Source organism: Rhamphochromis longiceps, linkage group LG12 (assembly GCF_057381845.1).
Source record: "Rhamphochromis longiceps isolate RC_006_pf linkage group LG12, R_longiceps_female_GT1.1, whole genome shotgun sequence".
NCBI lineage: Eukaryota > Metazoa > Chordata > Actinopteri > Cichliformes > Cichlidae > Rhamphochromis > Rhamphochromis longiceps.
Window position 1 is genome coordinate 16,691,154 of NC_140568.1, and position 25,316 is coordinate 16,716,469.

The 25,316-nt window shown below is 41.5% G+C and overlaps 1 protein-coding gene across 1 annotated transcript; it reads left to right on the forward strand.

Annotated features, from left to right (window-relative positions):
* Positions 1-1,932: 1,932 nt before the first annotated feature.
* sdf2l1 (stromal cell-derived factor 2-like 1) lies at positions 1,933-8,893 on the forward strand. Its single transcript, XM_085424981.1, has 3 exons — positions 1,933-2,160; positions 7,994-8,190; positions 8,286-8,893. Exons 1-3 carry the CDS (start codon positions 1,983-1,985, stop codon positions 8,562-8,564), a joined length of 654 nt encoding a protein of 217 aa, XP_085281107.1. The 5' UTR covers positions 1,933-1,982; the 3' UTR covers positions 8,565-8,893.
* The last annotated feature ends 16,423 nt before the right edge of the window (positions 8,894-25,316 follow it).

Below are 25,316 nucleotides of genomic sequence, written 5' to 3' on the forward strand. Positions count from 1 at the left end.
TTTCAACAACCGTTTTTATAAGTAATATTTTTAATACATTTATTTTTATTCTTTTGCAAAAAAAAGTATCACTTATTATAACTGTAAAAAATGTTGATTGGAAACGTAAGTGATATCGGTAGCTTAGCCCCTTATTTCTTGATAGATGTGAGCGCAGTTTACTCTATAGAAATGTACTTCCTCAGCATAGGGTGATCCTTATGAGTCCTAATATACCATATACCATACCGTGTACATTATAACATACCATAATAGACCCATTTCTGTAATATACTCACATATCTATATTATTGCTAATATATATTGTAATATATCTATATCACTAAAGCACTTCTGGATGGATGCAAACTGCATTTCGTTGCCCTGTACCTGTGCATGTGCAATGACAATAAAGTTGAATTCTATTCTATTCTATTCTATTCTAATTCTATTCTAATATCTGATCCTAATGAGTCAGAGACATTATGAGATGGTGATTAAAAATCTATAAAAAAAATAAAAAATACAAACAAAATACCGCACTGTTGCAGAACATGTAATTAATGCTGCAGAAAACCACCAGTCTGATAGTTTAATGCACAGAGCAGTAAAATAAACATATTAATTCCAGTGACTCGTTTTTTGAATGGCCGATGTGATGATTAACAGGCAGAGTCAATCAATCTGCAGGAAAAAACATTTATCAAATACTGAAATCCAAAGGGACGCTGAAAAATGGCACCTACATCCATATAGCTATGTTGTAGGAATTTTAGGATTTAGGATTTTAGGGTAGTTTAAATTTCACTATTGACAATTTATGAGATTACATTTGATGGTTTTATACGTCTTTTACTTTGCACGTCTTCTCCCAGACACTTTGTGAGTCGATCCAATGTAAAAGTAAACCAAAGAAGAGAGAACCTAAATTCGGATTCTATTCTTTTCTTCTAGATTTAATTATTTTCTTTTCTTTGCTATTTTGTTTATCCTTCTGTCTCACCCTCACCTGTTTCTTTCTCTCTTTGTGTGTGCATGTGTTAGAAATGAAGGATATTCCACCAGTGACCATTGCCAAGTTCTTTATAATGATCGGGTACATTACATTCAGTGTGTTTTTGGATCAAATGAAGTACTCCCCCGTGCTCAGAGGGCAACTGGATTGTATCGATACAAAGTGACAATAACTATATTATTTAAAAGTTTCAGAAAGGCCAGAAGAGAGATCAGAGGCTGACAGCTGACTATGAATGATGACAGCATAATGATTCAGTGCACTGGCATGAACATAAGTGCACTTTCGTGGTCAAGACAATACATAATTAATACATAATTTTTTCTCTGTCTTGTATGTATAGAAATACGCTTCTAAATTAGATAACATAAACACATCTAGACTAGACAGGTTACTGTGTATGTTAAATTGTACAGGTGGTGGGTGCCATGTGTCCCATCTCCTCCCGCTCTCTTCTCCCTTCCCCTCACTGCCAACTGGTAGTAGCTGATAGCTATCTGGAGGAAGAGCCTTTGCAGTCAGCGACGACCTGAAACATCACCAAATGCTATTTCGTCTTTTGAGAAGATTTTTTATTTTATTTTACTGTTCACAGTATTTGTTAAGTAGATTTGACCTGAATCCATCTGAGTGGCAAAACCACATCTTATCTTGTCTATTTCGGCTCATCTGAGTTCCCAGGACAACTAATGTTTATGCCAATGTACCACGGTTATCCAATCATCATCATCATCATCATCATCATCATCATCATCATCATCAGAGGGACAGGCAGTTTAAATCGGGAATAACGTGTGAGGGGCGGAGCTGCTTCTGCATGAATCCTACTATTGTTTGTCGTTAACTGTTATAACGACGCATATGCCTATTCTGACCAATCACGTGTTGACATTGTCTTCCGTATTTTAGGACTTGTCAAGTGGTGATTGGTGGAAAGCAGCATTGCGGTTCGGAAGTGAGTGCCGGTCATGACAGCAGAGACACAAAGATGGAGGTGGTTGGTACTATCCGCGGGCTCATCAGGTCGTTGCTCTTCTTGCTGCTGTGGTCCAGCTGTGAAGGACGAGACTCGGAGCTCAGTTATGTGACCTGCGGCTCCCTAGTCAAACTGTTTAACACCAGACACAACGTCCGACTGCACTCCCACGACGTTAAGTACGGCTCAGGTAAGTGTTCAGAGAGCTGCCGGTGTACGGCCACAGCAGCTCTGAGGCGTCAGCATTGCGCTTACTGTGCTAGAAGAGCTTTGTAGAAGCAAAAAATACCCGGAAATTCAACCCGAGCACAACTTCCGACTACCTTTCCCCACGCTGAAGTTAAGAAGTGGTTCGCTCCATGATTGCATGTCTTAGTTAGTCTTTGGGAGCGTGCTGCTTTTGTGCTATAAGCACAAGAATGAGAAACTGATATTCCCATCAGTGCAGTTTGGCATTATAGAGTTACCTGCTTTATAAGAGCATCCATTAAGTCAGTGAGTTTGGGGTCGTCCCCATCAAGCACCAGGGTTAGGCTGACTTTCACATCTGCCATTTGGTAGAGAGGCTTTAAGTAAGGTTTGCATACTGTAACAGTGACTCACTGAAACTATGAAACTCACTTCTTTTTCATATCATACGGTCCTAGCAGATGTTTCGGCCTTGTCCCTGAAAGTTGCTGGTTTGAAAGCGAGGTAATGCTTGTTACATGTGTAGCCAGCCTGGGACAAGTGCACATCCACTTTAGCCTCATGTGACGTCAAACTTTCTCAGATAAGTCATTTTAGAAGTGAATATAGCTGAAATCATAGAACAGCCTAGACTTTAACTGATGTCAAGTCAGCTTGCACTGACGTCTCTTTTGGGTCTCACATTTAAATGACAAAATCAACACTTTGAATTCAGATGTAGATATTATGTCTGCTTCATTTGTTATGGAATGACAGTTGAGCAGGCCTCACCCAGCTATCAAGCTACTTGTCAGTCAGTTTTCTGTTAATTTTTTGAACCATTGAAATCGGACATGTGTATAAAGATGACTGTGGATTTTGTAAAGCTGCTTAAATGAAATGTGGTGGTCTACAGGTATATTTGTCCCACAAAATATGGACCAAACTGTCCTGTAATAGTGGGAAAGGCAGGGCACACCTGGACAGGTCACTAGTCTGCACAAAGGGCAGTGGAGAACATTCAAACTCCACACTGAATCTAACTGTAGTCAGAACATTATAAGTTTGACAGGCTGCATCACAGAATAGAATATTCAATTTATTGAGCTTAACATAAAGGGTAATTGGCTCCACATATTAAGCACACAGTTACAAATCTGGGCTTTATATTGGATGGTGATTGTAAAATGGACAGACAAATGGCGTAGCATCTTTCATTTTAGAAAAACGGGTAAAGGTAAAAACCTATTCTCTGCAGGCAGCAGAGACAGTAAAACATGCCCACCCCTTCCTTATTGCGACTTTTAGTTAGGAGAAGTTGGAGATCATGCAGCATCATACAACAAAGTTGACATCCTGTCCACTGTTGCAAGCTGGCATTCCTGCAGGTCATGTACAGCTTGATTTTCGTAACCTGGCACATTGTGCCGTTACTGCTGCAGCTGGGTTGAAGACCGTATCATTTTGTCGGTTTTTACCCCTATTTTAATGACATATCAGTGCAGAAGCTCAAAGATGTACAGATAATACAGAAAGACATGTTGCAACAGTTTGAAAGGGTGAGACTTTGTGGAAAATACTTTGAAAACACGCACTGCAATGTCTTTGCTTCTAGTTTTCTTCTACTATATGAGTGCTGATGTGGCGGTATTGTCAGGTGGGAACATCTTGAGTCTCTAACCCATTCAAAACCCCAACTCACACCTTATGTCAAGTGACCTCAGTAGGTCACATGATAGGGTGGGCCAAGGTGTCACAGTGGTTTCAAGTGAAATCTCTGGGAAACGCAGCTAGCATCTCAAGCTTCAGTGATTTAGTAATGTAACATATTAGTTTTGTTTTTCTAAGCTCTAATGATGATGTTGATATTTATATAACAAAGGAATGGCCCACACCTGCCCATGAAATTCAGTTACAAAACAAATCTGGTTTCTTGCAAGTGTTGTTTGGGCAGAGCTGTAATGGCAGCTGCACTAGCTGCAGTCTTCCACGTGTATTTTTTTCCTGTGCTAGTGGTTGCTCTTTTCCTATCAGCATGTAAGGATGGACAAGAACAATTGTAAGTGTATGCTAGACTCATCTGTTCTGGAAAAACTGCAGCCTTGGTACATAAGCTCCCTACCATGCCAGTGGTACTTGACAGATAATTAAATAAATACACATTATTATAAATATTATATCAAAGGGTATCATAAGTATCAATTCTGGTGACATCCCTGATATATAACAATATAAAATATATACTTAAAGTCTGAACAGGGACGTCCACTTTTACACAAGATCTTCAACATGTGGATGTGACAGGATCTGATGTTGAATAATCTTGTGTACAGAGCGAGACTGATGGGGTAGCGAGCTATGTTGACCTTAAAGCCTTTCTTTCTATGTCAAAAAATTGGCCCTCTTTTTGCCCAGCTAAATCACCATAGCAACTTATTCACCATGGTAACCTGGTTGGGAGCAGGTTATGTGTTTTGGTTCAAAATTGTCTGCAAGAGATTCTTGAATGTTTAAGTGCATTAGACTGCTGTTCAACTTCACTGTCAGCTGTAAAGTACCAGCTGAGACTGCACTGTGTTGTCACTGGAATGTGCATGTGTTCAGCTGGTGCTGCAGAATGGCCAAATGTTTTCATACATAATTCTAATTAAGCTGCTTGTTCTCATTTATACTGCTAGAATTACAACTACTAGGACACAGGACATACACCAAGAATGAATGAATCAATGAATCTAATTAATTTCACTGTGATCTTCAGACAAAAGTGAAGTGTTTTCTACGTCTCCTATATTAGGCTGTGTGACAGTAACATTTTTACGCTATCAGTATTAATGTTAATAGTGATTTTTCTACTGCATTAAACTCTTGTCCTACTTGCAAAAGCATTACGTTTTACTGTTATATTGTCTTGATGTTCTTGTTTGGATTTTTGTCGTTGTCATCGTCATCTCTGTCATCATTAGATCGTGTCTGATTGGAGTAGCCCACACTCAATGGGATGATGCAGTCCTTTTCTCGTGAGTGCGCTCAGAACCTGAAGTAGAGAGCCTGACTTATCACAGAAACCCAATAACAATCATGGCAATATACATTTCCTCCAAATAGCATTTCAGTTTTGTTATGGTAGTCAATGTTCAAAGAAAACTCAACTGTGTTGAACTTCCTTCATCGTTCACTCCTTCTGTCAGGAAGGCTTTATATCCTATGTCCCGATGAACAGAATTAAGTTTTTAGGATTTCATTACCTGGAAGATACCATAGAATAGTTTGTAACAACGCTGCTAGTTTCCTCTCAAGTATAAACCTACAGACTGCACACAGTCTCCAGCAATTTCTAACGGAAGAGTTTTATTCTATATCAAAAACCTATTGATTGTCCCTCAGCAGCGCCTGTTGATCTACTTGTTGTTTTCAGAGAGAAGTGCATATTCAATTCAATTCAATTTTATTTATATAGCGTCAAATCACAACAACAGTCGCCTCAAGGCGTACAGTAGATCCTACAATAATAGATACAGAGAAAAAAAAAAACAATCATATGACCCCCCCCCCCCCTTATGAGCAAGCACTTTGGTGACAGTGGGAAGAAAAAACTCCCTTTTAACAGGAAGAAACCTCCAGCAGAACCAGGCTCAGGGAGGGGCGGCCATCTGCTGCAACCGGTTGGGGTGAGAGAAGGAAAACAGGATAAACACATGCTGTTGAATAGACAGAGATGAATAACGGGTACGATTCAATGCAGAGAGGTCTATTAACACATTGTGAGTGAGAGAGGTGACTGGAAAGGAAAAGCTCAATGCATCATGGGAATCCCCCAGCAGCCTACGTCTATTGCAGCATAACTAAAGGAGGATTCAGGGTCACCTGGTCCAGCCCTAACTATATGCTTTAGCAAAAAGGAAGGTTTTAAGCCTAATCTTGAAAGTAGAGATAGTGTCTGTCTCCCGAATCCAAACTGGGCGCTGGTTCCACAGAAGAGGGGCCTGAAAACTGAAGGTGGGCCATTTATATGGATACACTGTAATAACATGGGAATGGTTGGTGATATTAAAGTCCTGTTTGTGGCACATTAGTATATGTGAGGGGGCAAACTCTTCAAGATGGATGGTGACCATGGTGGCCATTTAGAAGTCGGCCATCTTGGATACAACTTTTGTTTTTTTTCAATAGGAAGAGGGCCATGTGACACATCAAACTTATTGGTAATGTCACAAGAAAAACAATGGTGTGCTTGGTTTCAACGTAACTTTATTCTTTCATGAGTTATTTACAAGTTTCTGACCACTTATAAAATGTGTTCAATGTGCTGCCCATTGTGTTGGATTGTCAGTGCAACCCTCTTCTCCCACTCTTCATACACTGACAGCAACACCGCAGGAGAAATGCCAGCACAGGCATTCCAGTATTCGTAGTTTCAGGTGCTGCACATCTGGTATCTTCACACCATAGACAATTGCCTTCAGATGACCCCAAAGATAAAAGTCTAAGGGGGTCAGATTAGGAGACCTTGGGGGCCATTCAACTGGCCCACGGCGACCAATCCACTTTCCAGGAAACTGTTCATCTAGGAATGCTCGGACCTGGCACCCATAATGTGGTGGTGCACCATGTTGCTGGAAAAACTCAGGGAACGTGCCAGCTTCAGTGCATAAAGAGGGAAACACATCATCATGTAGCGATTTCAAATATCCAGTGGCCTTGAGGTTTCCATTGATGAAGAATGGACCCACTATTGTTTTACCCCATATACCACACCAAACCATCACTTTTGTTGGTCCAACAGTCTTGGAGGGATCCATCCAATGTGGGTTAGTGTCAGACCAATAGCGGTGGTTTTGTTTGCTAACTTCACCATTCACATAAAAGTTTGCCTCATCACTGAACAAAATCTTCTGCGTGAACTGAGGTTCCTGTTCCAGTTTTTGTTTTGCCCATTCTGCAAATTCTGTGCGCCAATTTGGGTCATCCTCGTTGAGATGCTGCAGTAGCTGAAGTTTGTAAGGGTGCCATTTGTGAGTAGCTAATATCCGCCGAAGGGAAGTTCGACTAATGCCACTCTCCAGTGACGTGCTATGCTGTGGGCTCTTGCTGAATGAAGCTAGGACAGCCACTGCTGTTTCTTCATTAGTGACAGTTTTCTTGCGTCCACATATTGGGCAAATCCAACACTGAACCAGTTTCGCGAAACTTAGCAAGCAGTTTGCTAACTGTAGCATGGGAGATGGGTGGTCTCGTAGGGTGTCTTGCATTGAAATCTGCTGCAATGACCCGGTTACTGCGTTCACCAGATATCAACACAATTGTGATCCGCTCCTCACGTGTTAACCTCTTTGACATGTCAATGGCTGTGAACAAAGAGAAACTTGTAAATAACTCATGGAATAATAAAGTTACGTTGAAACGTTATTTACGTTGTTATTTTGGTTAGTAATGTTCTTGCTGTGCCATAACATCTAATTAGTGATTTCGATGGAATGCAGACTGTTATTGAAGTAAATGGGCAGAGTTGGAGATCATCTGCAGAAGGTTTTGGTTATATTAGCAAACCTTGAGAATGAAATTGTATATAATGGGCATATAGCCTGTTCTATGAGCACAATGCTCAACAACAAGTCTTTATCTACTTGGCTGCTGAATCTTAACAGGCTTGCATGCACTGAGCACTCTGTGCTTCATTGGTGGAACAGTAATTAATAATTCAAGATCAAAAGTACTATAAATGCATGATGCCTCGTGTGTGTGTGTGTGTGTGTGTGTGTGTGTGTGTGTGTGTGTGTGTGTGTGTGTGTGTGTGTGTGTGTGTGTGTGTGTGTGTGTGTGTGTGTGTGTGTGTGTGTGTGTGTGTGTGTGTGTAGGCAGTGGACAGCAGTCTGTAACTGGAGTGGAGAACGCAGATGATGCCAACAGCTACTGGCAGGTTCGTGGGAAGCCCAACAATCCATGTCTGCGTGGTGCTCCCATCAAATGTGGCCAGGCCATTCGCATCACACACATGAAGACTGGACGAAACCTCCACACACACCACTTCAGCTCTCCTCTGTCTAATAACCAGGTCAGACACACACAACTGTTTCTCTTGCTCTTTTAAACACATGTGGATGTTCACCAGGGTACAAATGCTTCCCTTCTCCTCTGCACCATCCACAGGAGGTGAGTGCTTTCGGAGAGAATGGCGAGGGTGACGACCTGGACGTGTGGACGGTTCAGTGTGAAGGCATTCACTGGGAGCGCGACGAGGCTGTGCGCTTCAAACACTTGGGCACAGACGTCTTCCTGAGTGTGACGGGCGAACAGTATGGCCACCCCATACGTGGACAGCGGGAGGTGCACGGCATGAGCTCCCCCAATCAGCACAACTGGTGGCGTACTATGGAGGGTGTCTTCATCCAGCCCAGCCAGGAACCGCTGCGCCACGATGAACTCTGACATCATCATCATCATCATTAGGAGACATGAGCATGGACATGCTTCTGCCTGGACCTGATGTATGACTTGACTGAGAAATCTTTTCTATGTGAAGCACTCGGGGTGTTTTGTGACATGAAGGGGGTTGGCAGGCATTATTTGTGTGTACGTAGTGTAGCCTCAATATGTTCTTTCAGCTTCTTCCTTGGAGAATGTGATGAGGGATAACATTGAGCCAGGGGAGATGCATGAGGATGGCTATAGCCCTGAAGAAAACTATCATTTGATTAATTTTGTCCAGAAATACATAATGACATGTACTGTATGTAATAAAGCCTTTCTTTATTTCATATTTGGTGTATATAGGTGTAATTAGAGCACACTTCACTGTCTGTCTTTTCGCCACTGTTCCTGTGTTTGCAAGGTTCTGGTATCTGGATTCTTTGCTGAGCTTATCTAAGCTTAGCAGGTTGTCTAGATGTCTCCTGCTACCTTAACTCTAGCTGCTGCATTGGGATTGGCACAACACAAGACTGGCTCCGTTATTGATCCTGTCAGCCTTTGTTTACACTGCAGTGTACAACCTGCCAGACTCACAAGGTGGCAGAATACTCCACCTCAGTGCTGAGTCCAATTACAATGCTTGGTTATTTATTGTAATGTGTAACAGTTGATTGTTTTACTGCGCTTTTGTAGAGTGTTGCAATGGAGGAAAACCCTTATCTTGTGACCCCATAGTCCCCCGTAGCACAATGTTGGAGGTCTTTCACAAAGGGACCACAAGCACTCTGCTCACTGTGAGTTTTCTACTGTGGCTCAGGAGATCGAGCAGTCTGGGCAAGATACTAACCCTACGTTGCAGTATGAAAGTGTGTGAATGTTAGAAAGCGCACTCTAGTTTTTTCATAAAGGCAAACTTTAAGAATGGCTCTGTGATGGAGATCAGGGCCCGTATCCCTAAAGAATCTTTGTGCAAAAACTGGCTCCTAGCGGCCAAATTCTAAGAAAATTCTCAGAGTCATGACGTTTTCTTAGAATTTCCCCTAAAAGTGACACGACTATCGCAGTTAATATAAAAGCTATTCCTCAAGATTCCTAGTGCTTAAAAGGGCTCCTAAGGTGAGATCTGCTAAGAGCAGGGAAGAGGACTTTTAGTGGCTTAGGAGTTCCCCTAAGTAGCTGCACAAAATGGCCAACAGAAGAGGCAGGAGAGATGTCCTGCAAACACTGGATGACAGGGAATTATTGAGACGCTACAGATTGGATCGTGCAGGAATCATGTTTGTGGTGGATCTCCTTAGAGATGCAATTACTTCACCAACTCGACGCCACAACGCTATTACACCGGAGACTAAAGTAATCACAACCCTGAGGTATTTGGCAACCGGGAAAATGCAACAATGCAGCAGTGATGACTTGGGTCTGTCCCAATCCTCCGTCAGCAGTCATCACCCAAACACTGACAGCTTTGTCACAACCTAATATTGTGAGACAATTTGTTTCATTCCTGCTGGATGCCCGCACTTTACACATACATAAAAGGGCATTTATGGACATTGCAGGATTCCCTGGCGTTGTGGGTGTAATTGATGGAACACATGTGAGAATAATTGCACCATCAGAGGACGAGGCTGTCTTTGTTAACAGGAGGAATTTCCACAGCATCAATGTGCAAATAGTATTCAATGCGGCCTGTAAGATTTTGGACATTGTGGCTAAATGGCCAGGCTCCACACATGATGCGAGAATGCTCTCCGAGAGTAGCATCAGACAGCTTTTTGAGAGACGCTATGTACCAGCTAATTACCACTTGTTAGTGGACAGTGGCTACCCATGCAAACCATGGCTCCTTACACCTTACCTCCAGCCACGCCAAGGGCCCCAACTAAACTATAACAGGTAAGCCAAACAATACAAAAATCATGGAAATGAAATGCAAGCAATATGTTGGAGCATCCAAGTAGTGCAATATTTCCATCAAATAATTAAAGGTCTCTGTATTCTATTGTAGGGCCCACAAGACAACAAGAGCAGTGGTGGAGCGTGGCATAGGCCAGTTTAAGAGGCGCTTTCATGTTCTCCACAGAGAGGTGCGGCTGAGGCCTGAAAAAGTCAGCAAAGTCATCATAGCCTGTGCAATATTACACAATATTTGCAAGGTTAGACAGATTGCAGAACCTCTGGAGGATGGTGGTGAAGAAGATATTTACATTCCACAGGGGAACCTAGCCCAGAGTGGACTGCCTTACAGGGCAAACTTCACAAATTTACATTTCAGGCAAGCTGTAGCCCCATGTCTTTTGAGAACTTGTGATGGTATTAAGAACTACCACAGTTTTACTGCACATCACCTGCAATTGTTAAATGCAAGACACAGAACACAATCTGTAAATGGTTTATTTTTTTAGGTGTTCAATTTTAAGGCGGTAGTACTCCTCCTGAAGGGAAAGGACTTTTTTTTTGTTGTTCAAACACATCAATTGTGAGTTGCAATCTGCTCTCCTGCAGGGATGCTGACAGAGCAGGTGCTGCGGATGGGAATGGTGTTTGATCCGCCGGGCTATCCTGAGTAGCAGCTGCAGATAGTTCAGGCGGCAATCTCATCGGCAAACTTGATGGGCCCGGTTCTTGTGATGGCTCCATGCTACAGAAATACATAGGCCTAGTTTAATTATTGTTTTGATTAAATTAATTTAATACAATGAGCATGGATAACACATGAAATGGCTTCTGCAATGAATAAACACTGTAGATATGAATAACCCTATGTCCTACCTTTGCTGCACTTCAAGGGCCTGCATCATTGATGTGTCAATGCCTGTTGGCAGCCCGGTGACACTGACCTCAGAGTGTCCCAGGACTTGAAAGACAGTGTCAGCCACCTGGGACAGCCGCTTTGCAGGTGGTCCACCCCCTAGAAAGAAACAGTCAATGAACACAGTACTTAGGCATGTAAATTAACTTTGCCAGCAGGCGCAAGTTGCCAGATTATGTGGTAGGCTATAATATTTTGCTCACCTGTGAGTGAGGATTCCTGCTTGTGTGCTGCAATCTCATCTTTTGCCTTGGACTGCAGCACATATCACCTTATCTCACAACCGTCGCCTGTCCGCACCACCAGTGGAAAAGAGGCATTGATTATTTGGGATATTGTGTCCCAGGCGCGCCTCTTGCCTTGGCTAGTGACAGTTGGGCCAAATTTTCCTCGTAACATACCTTTATGTTCATTCACCAACTGGGCCAGCAACAAACCTTGCTCCTCAGTCCAGTTCGGCTTGCGAGTCCTTTTTTTCTCCATTTTCTGTGTTTGTAGGATATTTGTTAACAAGCCTTTATAAATAGACCAGCCAGCAATCACAGACATTGATAAAAGCTGAGCCGTGTTACCCTCATTAAGACCACACTGGACTTGTAACGTTGTGATTTCTACTTCATTAAGGACAGCCCCTTGAGATAGGCCATCTTGTTTTCAATGGGGTCCATATGGGAGTGAAAGTACAAAATATGCCAGCTAGGATATTAATATGAGCAAATAAGACACGAATCATTATTTGAACAGGGTGTAATGAGTTTAAGTTTTCACATATTTTAGATTCTAATGTTAGGCTATAACCCCTACAGCTTACTATTCATTTTCCAGATATTTTCTTGAATGTGAAATATTATTCACAATTACAGTCAGCGTAAGATTAGAGTGTATAATTATGTTTATTGATTTGAGGGTACATCCTTTGCTCATTATCACCAAAAACTCATTTCCATCAAACTTGTAGGATCAACCAATCACGGCTTTTGAAATGATGACTCATACCTAGCAACGGGGTCAACCACACCTCCTCACTAAGATAAGATTTTCCATCCATTCCTTGCTCAGAGTTCACTGAAAATGTTCTGGAATCACTTCTAAGCTAAAGCTCCTGGCAAGGAATTTTTAGGTTAAGTTAGGAGCTCTCTGAGAGGATTCTCAGAATCTTTAGGGATACGGGCCCAGGATAGCAGCCTTTGATACTCGAGTAATTACCATAATTTTAAAATGCTTTAATTAGCCATTCATCTTAAATAGTAGCCTAAGTGAGGAACACGAGTCATTATGTTGTGTATTCATTCAGCATATTTAACAAATTCAGTAATACTGAAGCTCCAGTTTTTCAGTGCTGTCAGCAGATGTACTGTGCTCCATCTGTCAACAACCACCTCTGCTATATCAAGTAAAAACACAAAAGGACCAGCAAAATGATGAATGGATTGAACAGTGGAATGACATCAGTTTTATTATTAAATGTTAAAATATGGAAGATGATGGTAAACACTACTGCTTTTCGCTCTCTCATTTGTTACGTCCCCAGGCTAGTCTAGGGGTTAGAAGGGACCAACATAAAGGTAAATAGTGAAGGAAGAGCCAAGATGGTAAGTTAAAAGGTTTATTTCTTGCTAGAAATTCTAATTCAGTTCTAGTTCAGACTGAGGGTTAACTTCAGGGAGAGGTGAGACCAACATAGCAAACAAAACATCCCTGATATGAAAATAAAAGGAACTTACCTAACACAAAGAAAACAAAATATACAACCTGTAACAAGTGCCACCTGGCAGTTTGTTGCTCTCTGCCAGGTGATTAGCTGAAGAGCTTTGAAAAGGTAGTGAGTGTGTGGGGTGAGGTCAGTGCTCTTCTGTGGAAAAAAACAGGTGATTAATTCACTCGGGTGCGAGTGGGTATATTGTCGTGTGACTACGAGTTTTAATAGAAGAATTGATCAAGCCCTAGATTGACTGCGTGCAGGGAAACTGATCAATATTCTGTGCTGTCTCTGCTGTCCTTTTTCGTCCTTTTGATTGATTTGTAATTTTGTTTTGGTTAGTCCGTCCAGCTGTAAAGGGGGTTGTTGGTTGGGAGTGAGTTGTGTAAGGGTGGACTAACCTCCCTTTTTGTTTTTTGTTTGTGCCACTTCTCTTTATATCCCAGATTGCAGGTCATGCATTCCCAGCTGTGCTGAGACCTGAATTGTTTGCAGTGCGTGCCACAGATAAATCGATTGCAGTGTCGCTAAACGGGGTGTGACAGTTTGCAGTGTTGTTATTTTTTGCACTGTTTGTGTGGTAAGTCTCATGTGCTGCTGGGATATCAGCAGGACGTGTTTTAAGTTCTGTCTGAAAATAACTGGGAAATTGTATGTTTAATTAATGTAATAAATAAATTATCAATTTATTTCCTTGCCCCTTTTACTCGTACCTTGTCCTCTGTTACAAACCTATAACCTACCTAACATCACATAAACAGGAGGAAACAGGGAATCAAAACAAAAGGCAGCTCTCCCCTACAAGCAGTCTGAACTCAGAAACACAAAATGCACATACAAGTCAAAAAGGCATGCAATCCTGCACAGGTACAGCAATCAAAATGGCCAGGGGGCCCAGAAAAACAGCTCCACAGGCATTAAGTAGTGCTCTGCTGATTGGCAATTAGGTGGATTCTGTGAGCAGCATCCAATCAGGACAGAGGAGGTGGAACCTAGACAGAACATAGGGCATTAGTTCATAAAGGAAAACCAACATCCTCCTGAACACATTTTAAATGGAATCTCATTGAAGTTTGGCCTTTAACAGTGTAGGGTATACCCTAACAGCTGTAGACTAAGAGCTGATTTAGGCTTCTGCAGGGACTCTGTAGAGACTCCCACATAACCTATATGATGTACAGCAATTGTTGCTTTTTGTTTACTTTGTATGGAAAAAGGTTTGCAACTTGTACAGAAGTTCTCTTGTGCAGTCCTCTGAAAATATAACACCTCAGTCTTATCAGAAGAGTTTTTGGTTATATCAAAAGTATATAGATTCTCCTTTGGCTTCCTGTCATTTATCTGAATTGCAGTGATGTTTTCAGGCTGGATTATTGATCCAGTAGTCGCATAATGTTGTTTTTTACTGCAGTGAACAAGCTGTATCTTTCTATATAAATTAAATTAAAGTACATTGCTGATAGGTCACCAAGCAACTGCAACATCACAATGATTTGAATTTAGTAAATCTATCCCATAGCACATAAAAATTAAATCAATCTTATTTTCTTATATTTTACTCTTGTGAACCAAAGTCATTTCTCATCTCATGTCCTCCTCCTTGTTAAGGATTAGGGGGAGGAAATTCCATGATCTGTGCAATTTTATTATACAGATTGTTTGTATGCCAGTGATCCATTACAATAATTTATGGGACAGCGTTTTCTCCTCCTCTTTCATAAATGATGCTCCAGTGTTTCCTATGCTAATGGAAGCACTGAAGCTCCTTTATTTTGTATTTAAAGAATAGAGATAGAGAAACAGCTCTTATTATTGCTACCACACAGATACCTCTGGCTCACCTTTCTCTCAGTTAGGAACCTTCTGAAGCAAAATGGACTGTGTAAAAAAAGTAAGTGGAAATGCATATGAGGGTTTGAAGGGACTGAACAGGCCGATCCCAATAGTTGCCACTGGATCAGTGTGACATGTTACCTTTCCAGGGAGGTGTCCGTTGGGATATGCAGTAGGTTATTTCAGAGGGGTTTGTGGTTGTGATGTACAAATGATGCAGATTTAACACTGAAGTATGAATGCACAATGAAATCTTCTCAAGAAGAAGGTATTCATTGTCTGCAGTTGCATTTAGTTTTTCAGCAGTTTGTCTCTATGGCCACAGTTATCAAATGGACTGGTTCCTATATTTTCTAGTCTGAGCACTCACCAAAAGTTGAGTCTCTTCATCTGGATGCAGTATTTTCAGTGGAACGTTTCGTCACTCGTCCAAGTGACTTCCTCAGTCTCCGCTGACTGCAAGTTTCCCAAACCTTATAAACAGTACATTTGCATAATGACTGACTTTGCATAATAACTAGCACCACTGAAGGAACAATGGGCTTGGAATTGAGTTCCTTGATCATTAATATGCAAATTCTTATGACATCAACAACCACTGATCAAAGACCACTGATCAATGGCCATGAGTACCATATACAGAGAGTTGGGGAATGGCTGCAATCACAGCATTGTAAGATGGTGACAGATGTACCCTTAGGCCCCATCCTTGATTCAGAGATGGTCTTTCCCTTTTCACGTAAATGGCCTCTTTGACTCCCTTCTCAAACCAACGTTCCTCCCTGTACAGGATCTGTACATTCTTATTGCTGAAAGAGTGTCCACCGTAGGTGTAAATTGACTGAGTCCTAGCCTGACGAGTTGGCTGTTCTGTGTTCTGCCGTCCACTTTGCCAGAGGTTGTTTGGTTTACCTAATGTATGGCAGTCCTCCTGGCACTTAACAGTGTACACTATATTACTCTATTTGTGTCGGGGGACCCGATCCTTGCGGTGGACCAATTTTTGGTGCAACGTGTTTTGGGGTTTAAAAGCCACAGAAATGCAGTGTTTAGAAAAAATGCGTCTCAACTGTTCCAATACTCTTGACACATACGGGATTACTAGGTTTTTGTTTAGGCAGCAGTTGTCCTTCTCTCCTGGATCGACTGGAGCTTTCTTTAAGTGTCTTTAGGTGTCAAATAAACAATCTTGAATCTTCCCAGCTTTAACAAATGTCCGGCTGGGATAACCACATTAAATCAGGGCCTTCTTAATGTGATGTTCTTCTGATTCCCTGGCTGCTGTGTCTGTGGGGATGGTGTTCGCTCTGTGTTGTAGCATCCTCATGACACTCAATCTATGCTCCAGTAGATGATGAGAGTCAAACCTTAAATACGTATGCGTAGGTTTATGGTACACATCACCTTTTAGATGTCCCCCATTACTGATGGAAATCTCACAGTCTAAGAATGCTAACCTGTCACTTTTCATATCCTCTCTGGTGAATTTGATGTGTTGGTCCACAGAGATAATTTGATCTGTGAATTTTGGTAAGTCCTGAGACTTGATTTTCACCCAGGTGTCATCCACATACCTAAACCAATGACTTGGTGGTGTTCCAGGGTAGGATAACAAAGCCCTCTTTTCCACTTCTTTGATGGCCTGTCCCAGCAATGCAAAACCCCAGCATCCAACATCAGCACGGAGGAGACGAAGGCACTCATAAGTAGTCCTGGACTCAGCAGCTCCACAGTAGTTTTTCAGTTGCACATACAGCTAATTTTCAAATTCAGCACCTTGATCATGATGCGCTCGTGCTGGAAAGCCAAATCTTAGAGCATAGTCATGAAAGATTTTGCATGCAGCAGTTTTACCTGATTTGGAAGTTGTAGCCTGGGCAAAAAGTGTAAAATGGTCAATGACTACAATAATGTATTCATAACTGGTCTTGCACTTTTCAAGGTGTGGGAAATCAATTGATATGAGTTCAAAAGGTTGAGTATTGACAATATTAGTCAGTGGAGCTCTGATCTCATGACATGGCTTCTTCTATTCAATTCAATTAAATTTTATTTATATAGAGCCAAATCACAACAAAAGTCGCTTCAAGGCGCTTCATAGATACAGAGAAAAACCCAACAAGCAATTTGACGACAGTGGGAAAGAAAAACTCCCTTTTAACAGGAAGAAACCTCCGGCAGAACCAGGCTCAGGGAGGGGCGGCCATCTGCTGTGGCCGGTTGGGGTGAGAGAAGGAAGACAGGATAAAAGACATGCTGTGGAAGAGAGACAGAGGTTAATAACAGATATGATTCAATGCAGAGGTCTATTAACACATTGTGAGTGAGAAAGGTGACTGGAAAGGAAAAACTCAATGCATCATGGGAATCCCCCAGCAGCCTACATCTATTGCAGCATGACTAAGGGAGGGTTCAGGGTCACCTGGTCCAGCCCTAACTATATGCTTTAGCAAAAAGGAAAGTTTTAAGCCTAATCTTAAAAGTAGGTGTCTGTCTCCCAAATCCAAAAGGGAAGCTGGTTCCACAGAAGAGGGGCCTGAAAACTGAAGGTGGGCCATTTATATGGATACACTGTAATAACATGGGAATGGTTGGTGATATTAAAGTCCTGTTTGTGGCACATTAGTACTGTATATGTGAGGGGGCAAACTCTTCAAGATGGGTGGTGACCATGGTCAGTGTTGGGGAGTAACGGAATACATGTTACGTATTTAAAATACAAAATATGAGTAACTGTATTCCGTTACAGTTACCGTTTAAAAAGGTGGTATTCAGAATACAGTTTCTTTGTTGAAATAAATGGATTACACTGCGGTACTTTCCTGTTTCATATTGTCGCGGGTCAGGACTGTTTGGGTTTTCTTTGACAGCTACGTTCTTTTGTTCCAGGCGGCAGCGTTACGGTTGCCATGGTTACAGGGCGACGCTCTCTCTCTCTCTCTGCGACTGTGTGTTTCCTGGGTGAGAGAGCGCCTTTTCGTTGTTGTTGTTGTGCTAAGCTAACAGGCAGAATGCTACAAGCATAGCTCTAAAGAATGTAGCATCATGGGCAGTGTAGTCCGTGTTGCAGGGAGAATGGACTGCCATACACGTTATATGTCTGTGAGCGCGAGGAGGGAGAAAAAGGGGAGTGGAAAGGTACGAGTTGTCATCGAGCAAAAATGGGAGCTGGAAGCATGTAAATATAATAATAACCACTGCAGCCAAGAAGAGAGCGTGACGAGCCCAGTTGTAAGTAAGCTATTAAGACTCGACTGTACGCTGTGTTCGTGTTTTCCTCCGAAAACAATAAGTTCCGTTGGAGCAGCCTTTCAACGCCTCTCTCTGTCTCTCGCAAGAAAAGTTGACCCACACAACAAAGTAAAGCTATTTTTCGGCTACGAGCTGACAGGGACCCCGCCGTATTAGTCAGAGGTCCCTTTACTACAGTTCGGAGTCGCGGACCTTCAGTAATAGTAATAAATCACACAGCAATAGTACATTGACGTTGTTGTAAAAAGCATGATAATATATTAAGTAATCCAAAGTATTCAGAATACGTTACTGTCATTGAGTAACGTAACGGAATACGTTACAGAATACATTTTGGGGCATGTATTCTGTATTCTGTAATGGAATACATTTTAAAAGTAACCTTCCCAACACTGACCATGGTGGCCATTTAGAAGTCGGCCATCTTGGATACAACTTTTGTTTTTTTCAATAGGAAGAGGGCCATGTGACACATCAAACTTATTGGTAATGTCACAAGAACTTGTATTTTTATTTTTTATTTTTTATTCCTATTTATTCTATTTATCCCCTTTGTATATTTTATTTATATTTGTCTCTGTATTTATATATGTGTGTGTGTGTGTGTGTGTGTGTATATATATATATATAACAGTTCTGTAACTAACTTCGGTCGTTGCTGTGCTTTTTTTGGAAGTCGAATTTCCCAGAGGAACCCACCCGAGGGATTAATAAAGTTCTATCTTATCTCTCTCTCTTATCTTAAGAAAAACAATGGTGTGCTTGGTTTCAACGTAACTTTATTCTTTCATGAGTTATTTACAAGTTTCTGACCACTTATAAAATATGTTCAATGTGCTGCCCATTGTGTTGGATTGTCAGTGCAACCCTCTTCTCCCACTCTTCATACACTGACAGCAACACCGCAGGAGAAATGCCAGCACAGGCATTACAGTATTTGTAGTTTCAGGTGCTGCACATCTGGTATCTTCACACCATAGACAATTGCCTTCAGATGACCCCAAAGATAAAAGTCTAAGGGGGTCAGATCAGGAGACCTTGGGGGCTATTCAACTGGCCCACGGCGACCAATCCACTTTCCAGGAAACTGTTCATCTAGGAATGCTCGGACCTGGCACCCATAATGTGGTGGTGCACCGTGTTGCTGGAAAAACTCAGGGAACGTGCCAGCTTCAGTGCATAAAGAGGGAAACACATCATCATGTAGCGATTTCAAATATCCAGTGGCCTTGAGGTTTCCATTGATGAAGAATGGACCCACTATTGTTTTACCCCATATACCACACCAAACCATCACTTTTGTTGGTCCAACAGTCTTGGAGGGATCCATCCAATGTGGGTTAGTGTCAGACCAATAGCGGTGGTTTTGTTTGCTAACTTCACCATTCACATAAAAGTTTGCCTCATCACTGAACAAAATCTTCTGCGTGAACTGAGGTTCCTGTTCCAGTTTTTGTTTTGCCCATTCTGCAAATTCTGTGCGCCAATTTGGGTCATCCTCGTTGAGATGCTGCAGTAGCTGAAGTTTGTAAGGGTGCCATTTGTGAGTAGCTAATATTCGCCGAAGGGATGTTCGACTAATGCCACTCTCCAGTGACGTGCTATGCTGTGGGCTCTTGCTGAATGAAGCTAGGACAGCCACTGCTGTTTCTTCATTAGTGACAGTTTTCTTGCGTCCACATATTGGGCAAATCCAACACTGAATCAGTTTCGCGAAACTTAGCAAGCAGTTTGCTAACTGTAGCATGGGAGATGGGTGGTCTCGTAGGGTGTCTTGCATTGAAATCTGCTGCAATGACCCGGTTACTGCGTTCACCAGATATCAACACAATTGTGATCCGCTCCTCACGTGTTAACCTCTTTGACATGTCAATGGCTGTGAACAAAGAGAAACTTGTAAATAACTCATGGAATAATAAAGTTATGTTGAAACGTTATTTACGTTGTTATTTTGGTTAGTAATGTTCTTGCTGTGCCATAACATCTCATTAGTGATTTCGATGGAATGCAGGCTGTTATTTTAATGTATCTATTCTGAATTTAACAGGAAGCCAATGAAGGGAAGCCAAAACAGGAGAAATATGCTCTCTCTTTCTAGTCCCTGCCAGTACTCTTGCTGCAGCATTTTGGATTAGCTGAAGGCTTTTCAGTGAGTTTTTAGGACATCCTGATAATAATGAATTGCAGTAGTCCAGCCTGGAAGTAATAAATGCATGAACTAGTTTTTCAGCGTCACTCTGTGACAGGATATTTCTAACTGTAAAGATTTTGCGCAAATGGAAGAAAGCATTCTTACATATTTGTTTAATATGTGCGTTGAAGGACATGTCCTGGTCAAAAATGACTCCAAGGTTCCTCACAGTGTTACTGGAGGCCAAGGTAATGCCATCCAGAGTAAGAATCTGGTTAGATACCATATTTCTAAGATTTTCAGGGCCGAGTACAATAACCTCAGTTTTATCTGAATTAAGAAGCAGAAAGTTAGCGGCCATCCAGATCTTTATGTCTTTAAGACATTCCTGCAGTTTAACTAATTGGTGTGTGTTATCTGGCTTCATAGATAGATAGAGCTGGTTGTCATCTGCATAGCAGTGAAAATTTATGCTATGTCTTCTAATGATGCTGCCTAGGGGAAGCATGTATAGTGTAAACAGAATTGGTCCTAGCACTGAACCCTGTGGAACTCCATAATTGACCTCAGTGTGTGAAGAGGACTCTCCATTTACATGTACAAATTGGAGTCTATTAGAAAGATATGATACAAACCACTGCAGCGCAGTACCTGTAATACCTACAGCATGTTCTAATCGCTCTAATAGGATATTATGGTCAACAGTATCGAATGCTGCACTAAGGTCTAGCAGGACAAGCACAGAGATGAGTCTATTGTCAGAGGCCATAAGAAGATCATTTGTAACCTTCACTAAAGCTGTTTCTGTGCTGTGATGAGCTCTGAAACCTGACTGAAACTCTTCAAATAAGCCATTCCTCTGCAGATGATCTGTTAGCTGTTTGACAACTACTCTTTCAAGGTTTTTGATATGAAAGGAAGGTTGGAGATTGGCCTATAATTAGCTAAGACTGCTGGGTCTAGAGATGGCTTTTTGAGTAAAGGTTTAACTACAGCCACCTTGAAGGCCTGTGGTACATAGCCGATTATTAGAGATAGGTTGATCATATTTAAGATCGAAGGATTAGTTAATGGCAGGACTTCTTTGAGCAATTTTGTAGGAATGGGGTCTAAAAGACACGTTGATGGTTTGGAGGAAGTAATTATTGAAGTTAACTCAGAAAGATCAATTGGAGAAAAAGAGTAACTTAACATCAACGGTACTAAGAGTAGCTGTAGATAATATTACATCTGTGGGATGATTATTGGAGTTATTATTGGATTTTATTATTATATTATTGGATGATTAAGTTCATGAAGTCATTACAAGTAAACGTTAAAGGGATGGTTGGCTCAAAAGAGCTCTGACTTTTTGTCAGCCTGGCTATAGTGCTGAAGAGAAACCTGGGGTTGTTCTTATTTTCTTCAATCAGTGACGAATAGTAAGATGTTCTGGCTTTGCGGAGGGCTATCTTATAAAGCAGCAAACTATTTCTCCAGGCTAAATGATGATCTTCTAAATTTGTGATATGCCATTTCCTCTCCAGCTTACGAGTCATCTGCTTTAGGGTACGTGTTTGAGAATTATACCACGGAGTCAGGTACTTCTGATTTGAGACCTTAGTTTTCACAGGAGCTACAGTATCCAGAGTCGTACGTAGTGAGGAGGTAAAATTATTAACAAGATAATCGACCTCTGTTGGAGTAGCATTCGGATAGCTGCTCTGCTCTATGTTGGTACAGGGCATTGAAGATGATAACCGTGGGTGGATTATATTCTTAAACTTAGTTACAGCACTTTCAGAAAGACATCTACTTTGATAAAGTCTACTCTCCACTGCTGTGTAATCAATTATTGTAAATGTAAATGTAATCAGGAAATGATCAGACAGGAGAGGGTTTTCAGGAAACACTGTTAAATGTTCAGTTTCTACGCCATATGTTAAAACAAGATCTAGAGTGTGATTAAAGTGGTGGGTGGGTTCTTTTACATTTTGAGAGAAGCCAATTGAGTCTAATAACAGATTAAATGCCATGTTGAGGCTGTCATTTTTAGCATCTACATGGATGAATCACCCACAATAATTATTTTATCTGAGCTCAGAACTAAATCAGATAAAAAGTCTGAGAAATCAGACAGAAACTCTGTGTAAGGCCCAGGTGGACGATAGATGATAACAAGTAAAACTGGTTTCTGAGTTTTACAGCTAGGGTGGACAAGGCTAAGCATCAGGCTTTCAAATGAATTAAAAGTCTGTCTCTTCTGTTTCATGCAAACATCTCATCTGTAGCACAACGTTGTGAACCTGTGTCCCACTGTGCTGTTCCCTTCACATGCCTAGGTCTATGCCCTGGGTGGTATTTCTGTGCTGCTGTAGAAGGGTGCTGGTGGTAAAACGGGCTGCTGAGATGCTGGTGTTGAGTTTGAATGTTTTTTTTTGATTTGGGTAACTTCAGCCCTCAAATCTTTTAGCAGCACCATGTCAGCATGCATTTCTTTTATATCTCTGAGAAGATCGGCGGGAAGGAGGAACTCTTTTCTGGGCTATGCTTCTCTTTCCCACTGGGGAATCATTAGACTGGACAGTATATACAGTAGCTACTCATGATGGAGCTGGATTTCCATTTCATTTGTGACTGGGATATTTAGCTTCTCTAGCAACAATTCATCTGAAGTATTTGTTTGCAGTAGCTAAGGGATCATATTTTAGATACATACATTCAACCCCCTGAGAAGCAAGCAGGATTTTCTATCTCATGTCCATTGTCCTGATCAAGAAATTGTTGGGCATCTCTCTACTACTCTGAACCTCAGAGATGAGTTGTTTCTATAACTCTGTGGCACTTTTCTCCTGGTAATGAGACCTGAGAAGATAAGTTAGGTAACTCCTTAACTGCAAGCCTGGTGTGATAGCACAAATTATAGCATCAGTTATTTCTGATTCTGGGTAGCCTTTATTGATCCCATTTTCAATTTGTCTGGTCAGACTGGAAAATGTGAGTCTGTCTTTTTGCCCAGGCTCTCCTATTTGACCTGATATCTTAAAATCTTTGCGCCACATGGAGCTGTTCGTGCTTTTGGAACAATATTTCTCACTGGGGTGCGAAGACTTAAGCCAGGTTTCATGCTATTTCTCATCAAGTCAATGGTGATTGACAAGAGGATTTCTCTTACAGGTCAGGGATGGTCCTCAAGCCAAACATTGCAGTGCCTCCAACTTTTGTGCTCTTAAACAGGGAGAAAAGTCAGGAGAGATTAATGAAGATGCTAATGTGCAGCTCTTGCTTTCACTCATCTGTGTTGAGTGTCAGTTACAAAAAAAACAACCAAAACCATATTTTCTCTGCAGACATTTGCAGACATTCTGGAATTAATTGATAAGCGATTTTCCAGCTTCGGCGCGAGGTTGTCTCTGGTCAACATTCTATATTGTGAATTCAATTTCTTGAGGGAATCTTTGGAATTCAGCCAGCAGCTGAAACACCATCCGGGTGTACATATCCGGTCGTCAAGTCTGACGTCACTAGCCGTGTCTGGGCCTAAACTCCGTTGCAGGTCCATATATCAAACGATCACTATGGCATTACTGAGAGTTGAAAAACTGTCTAAAGTCTTTCATCTTTAATAAAATGATCAGCGTTCTGCTCTACCAGGTGTAACAATTGAGTTTAACATCCAGGCATCCATGAAAACGGAATTTATGACATTTAACGGAGTTAGAAGTTAGCAGGGAGTTAGCTCGCTAGCTTCTATCTAAATACAATATAGCATGTCCTGACTGCGGGGTTTTGGAAACAAATTAAAATGTACAGCTCTGTTATCACTTCCAACATACAGACAGAAAACTAAACAGCAGTGACATTTGTAGGGTTACTGAATGTAACCGAGGACAAGGGATGAGTAAACGGGGCAAAGAAATAAATTGATCATTTATTTATTACATGAGTTAGACATGCAAATTCCCAGTCATTTCCAGACAGGACTTACAACACATCCTGCTGATATCCCAGCTGCATATGAGACTTACCACACAAACTGTGCGAAAATAACACTGCAACCCGTCACACCCTGCTTAGCGACACTGCAATCGTGGCACACACTGCAAACAATTCGGGTCTCAGCGCAGCTGGGAATCAGTGCTATGCATGGCCTGCAATCTGGGAGATAAAGGGAAGAGGCACAAACAATTAAACAAAAAACAAAAAGGGAGGTTAGTCCGCCCTTACACAACTTACTCTCAATCAATAACCCCCTTTACGGCTGGACGGACTAACCAAAACAAAATTACAAATCAATCAAAAGAACGAAAAAAGGACAGCAGAGACAGCACCGAATATTGATCAGTTTCCCTGCGCGCAGTCGATCTAGGGCTTGATCAATTCTTCTATTAAAATTCGTGGTCACATGACAGTATACCCACTCGCACCTGAGTGAATTAATTGCCTCTGGTTTTTTCCACAGAAGTGCGCTGACTTCCCCCCACACACCCACTACCTTTTCACAGCTCTTCAGCCAATCACCTGGCAGAGAGCAACAAACTGCCAGGTGACACTTGTTACATGAAGTTTGGCTAGCTGGTATATAATGATGTGCTATGTGACCGCTAGCGACACAGCTATGTTAGCATAATATAAACAAGCTAACTTTTTTCTCCACGCAAAAGTTAACGTGAGTGTTCTTGGTGGTCAGGAACAAATGTAATTGCTTGGCAGGATGCTGTAAAAGTACCAAAGTTCAGCCAGGAGAACAACTGAGATAATCCATCCACAATACGAGGTTAGTCATTCATATACTGCTGCATGGGCTGGGCTGTAGTTACATCCTAAGGTTTTAAAAACTGAGCTTAAATAAATGATTTGCGGTAATAAAAGCCGAGGGAGGTCAACAGTGATCACTGACTGTTTTAGGAGCTTTTTGAGATTAAATAGAAGAAAATACAAAACATTAAACATGTTAACAACACAAAAGCCATATTAAACGCAGGCTACTTTAGGCCCAGAAGTAGGATTCGTCACGTCATCACTTAACGACCGGATTGCACCCTTATGGAACCTCTTTTTGTT

Coding starts and splice junctions, on each gene's coding strand:
- sdf2l1 (XM_085424981.1), top strand. CDS start 1,983: ATGGAGGTGGTTGGTACTATCCGCGGGCTCATCAGGTCGTTGCTCTTC. Junction 2,161..7,993: donor CGACGTTAAGTACGGCTCAG/GTAAGTGTTCAG, acceptor GTGTGTGTGTAG/GCAGTGGACAGCAGTCTGTA. Junction 8,191..8,285: donor CTCCTCTGTCTAATAACCAG/GTCAGACACACA, acceptor CACCATCCACAG/GAGGTGAGTGCTTTCGGAGA.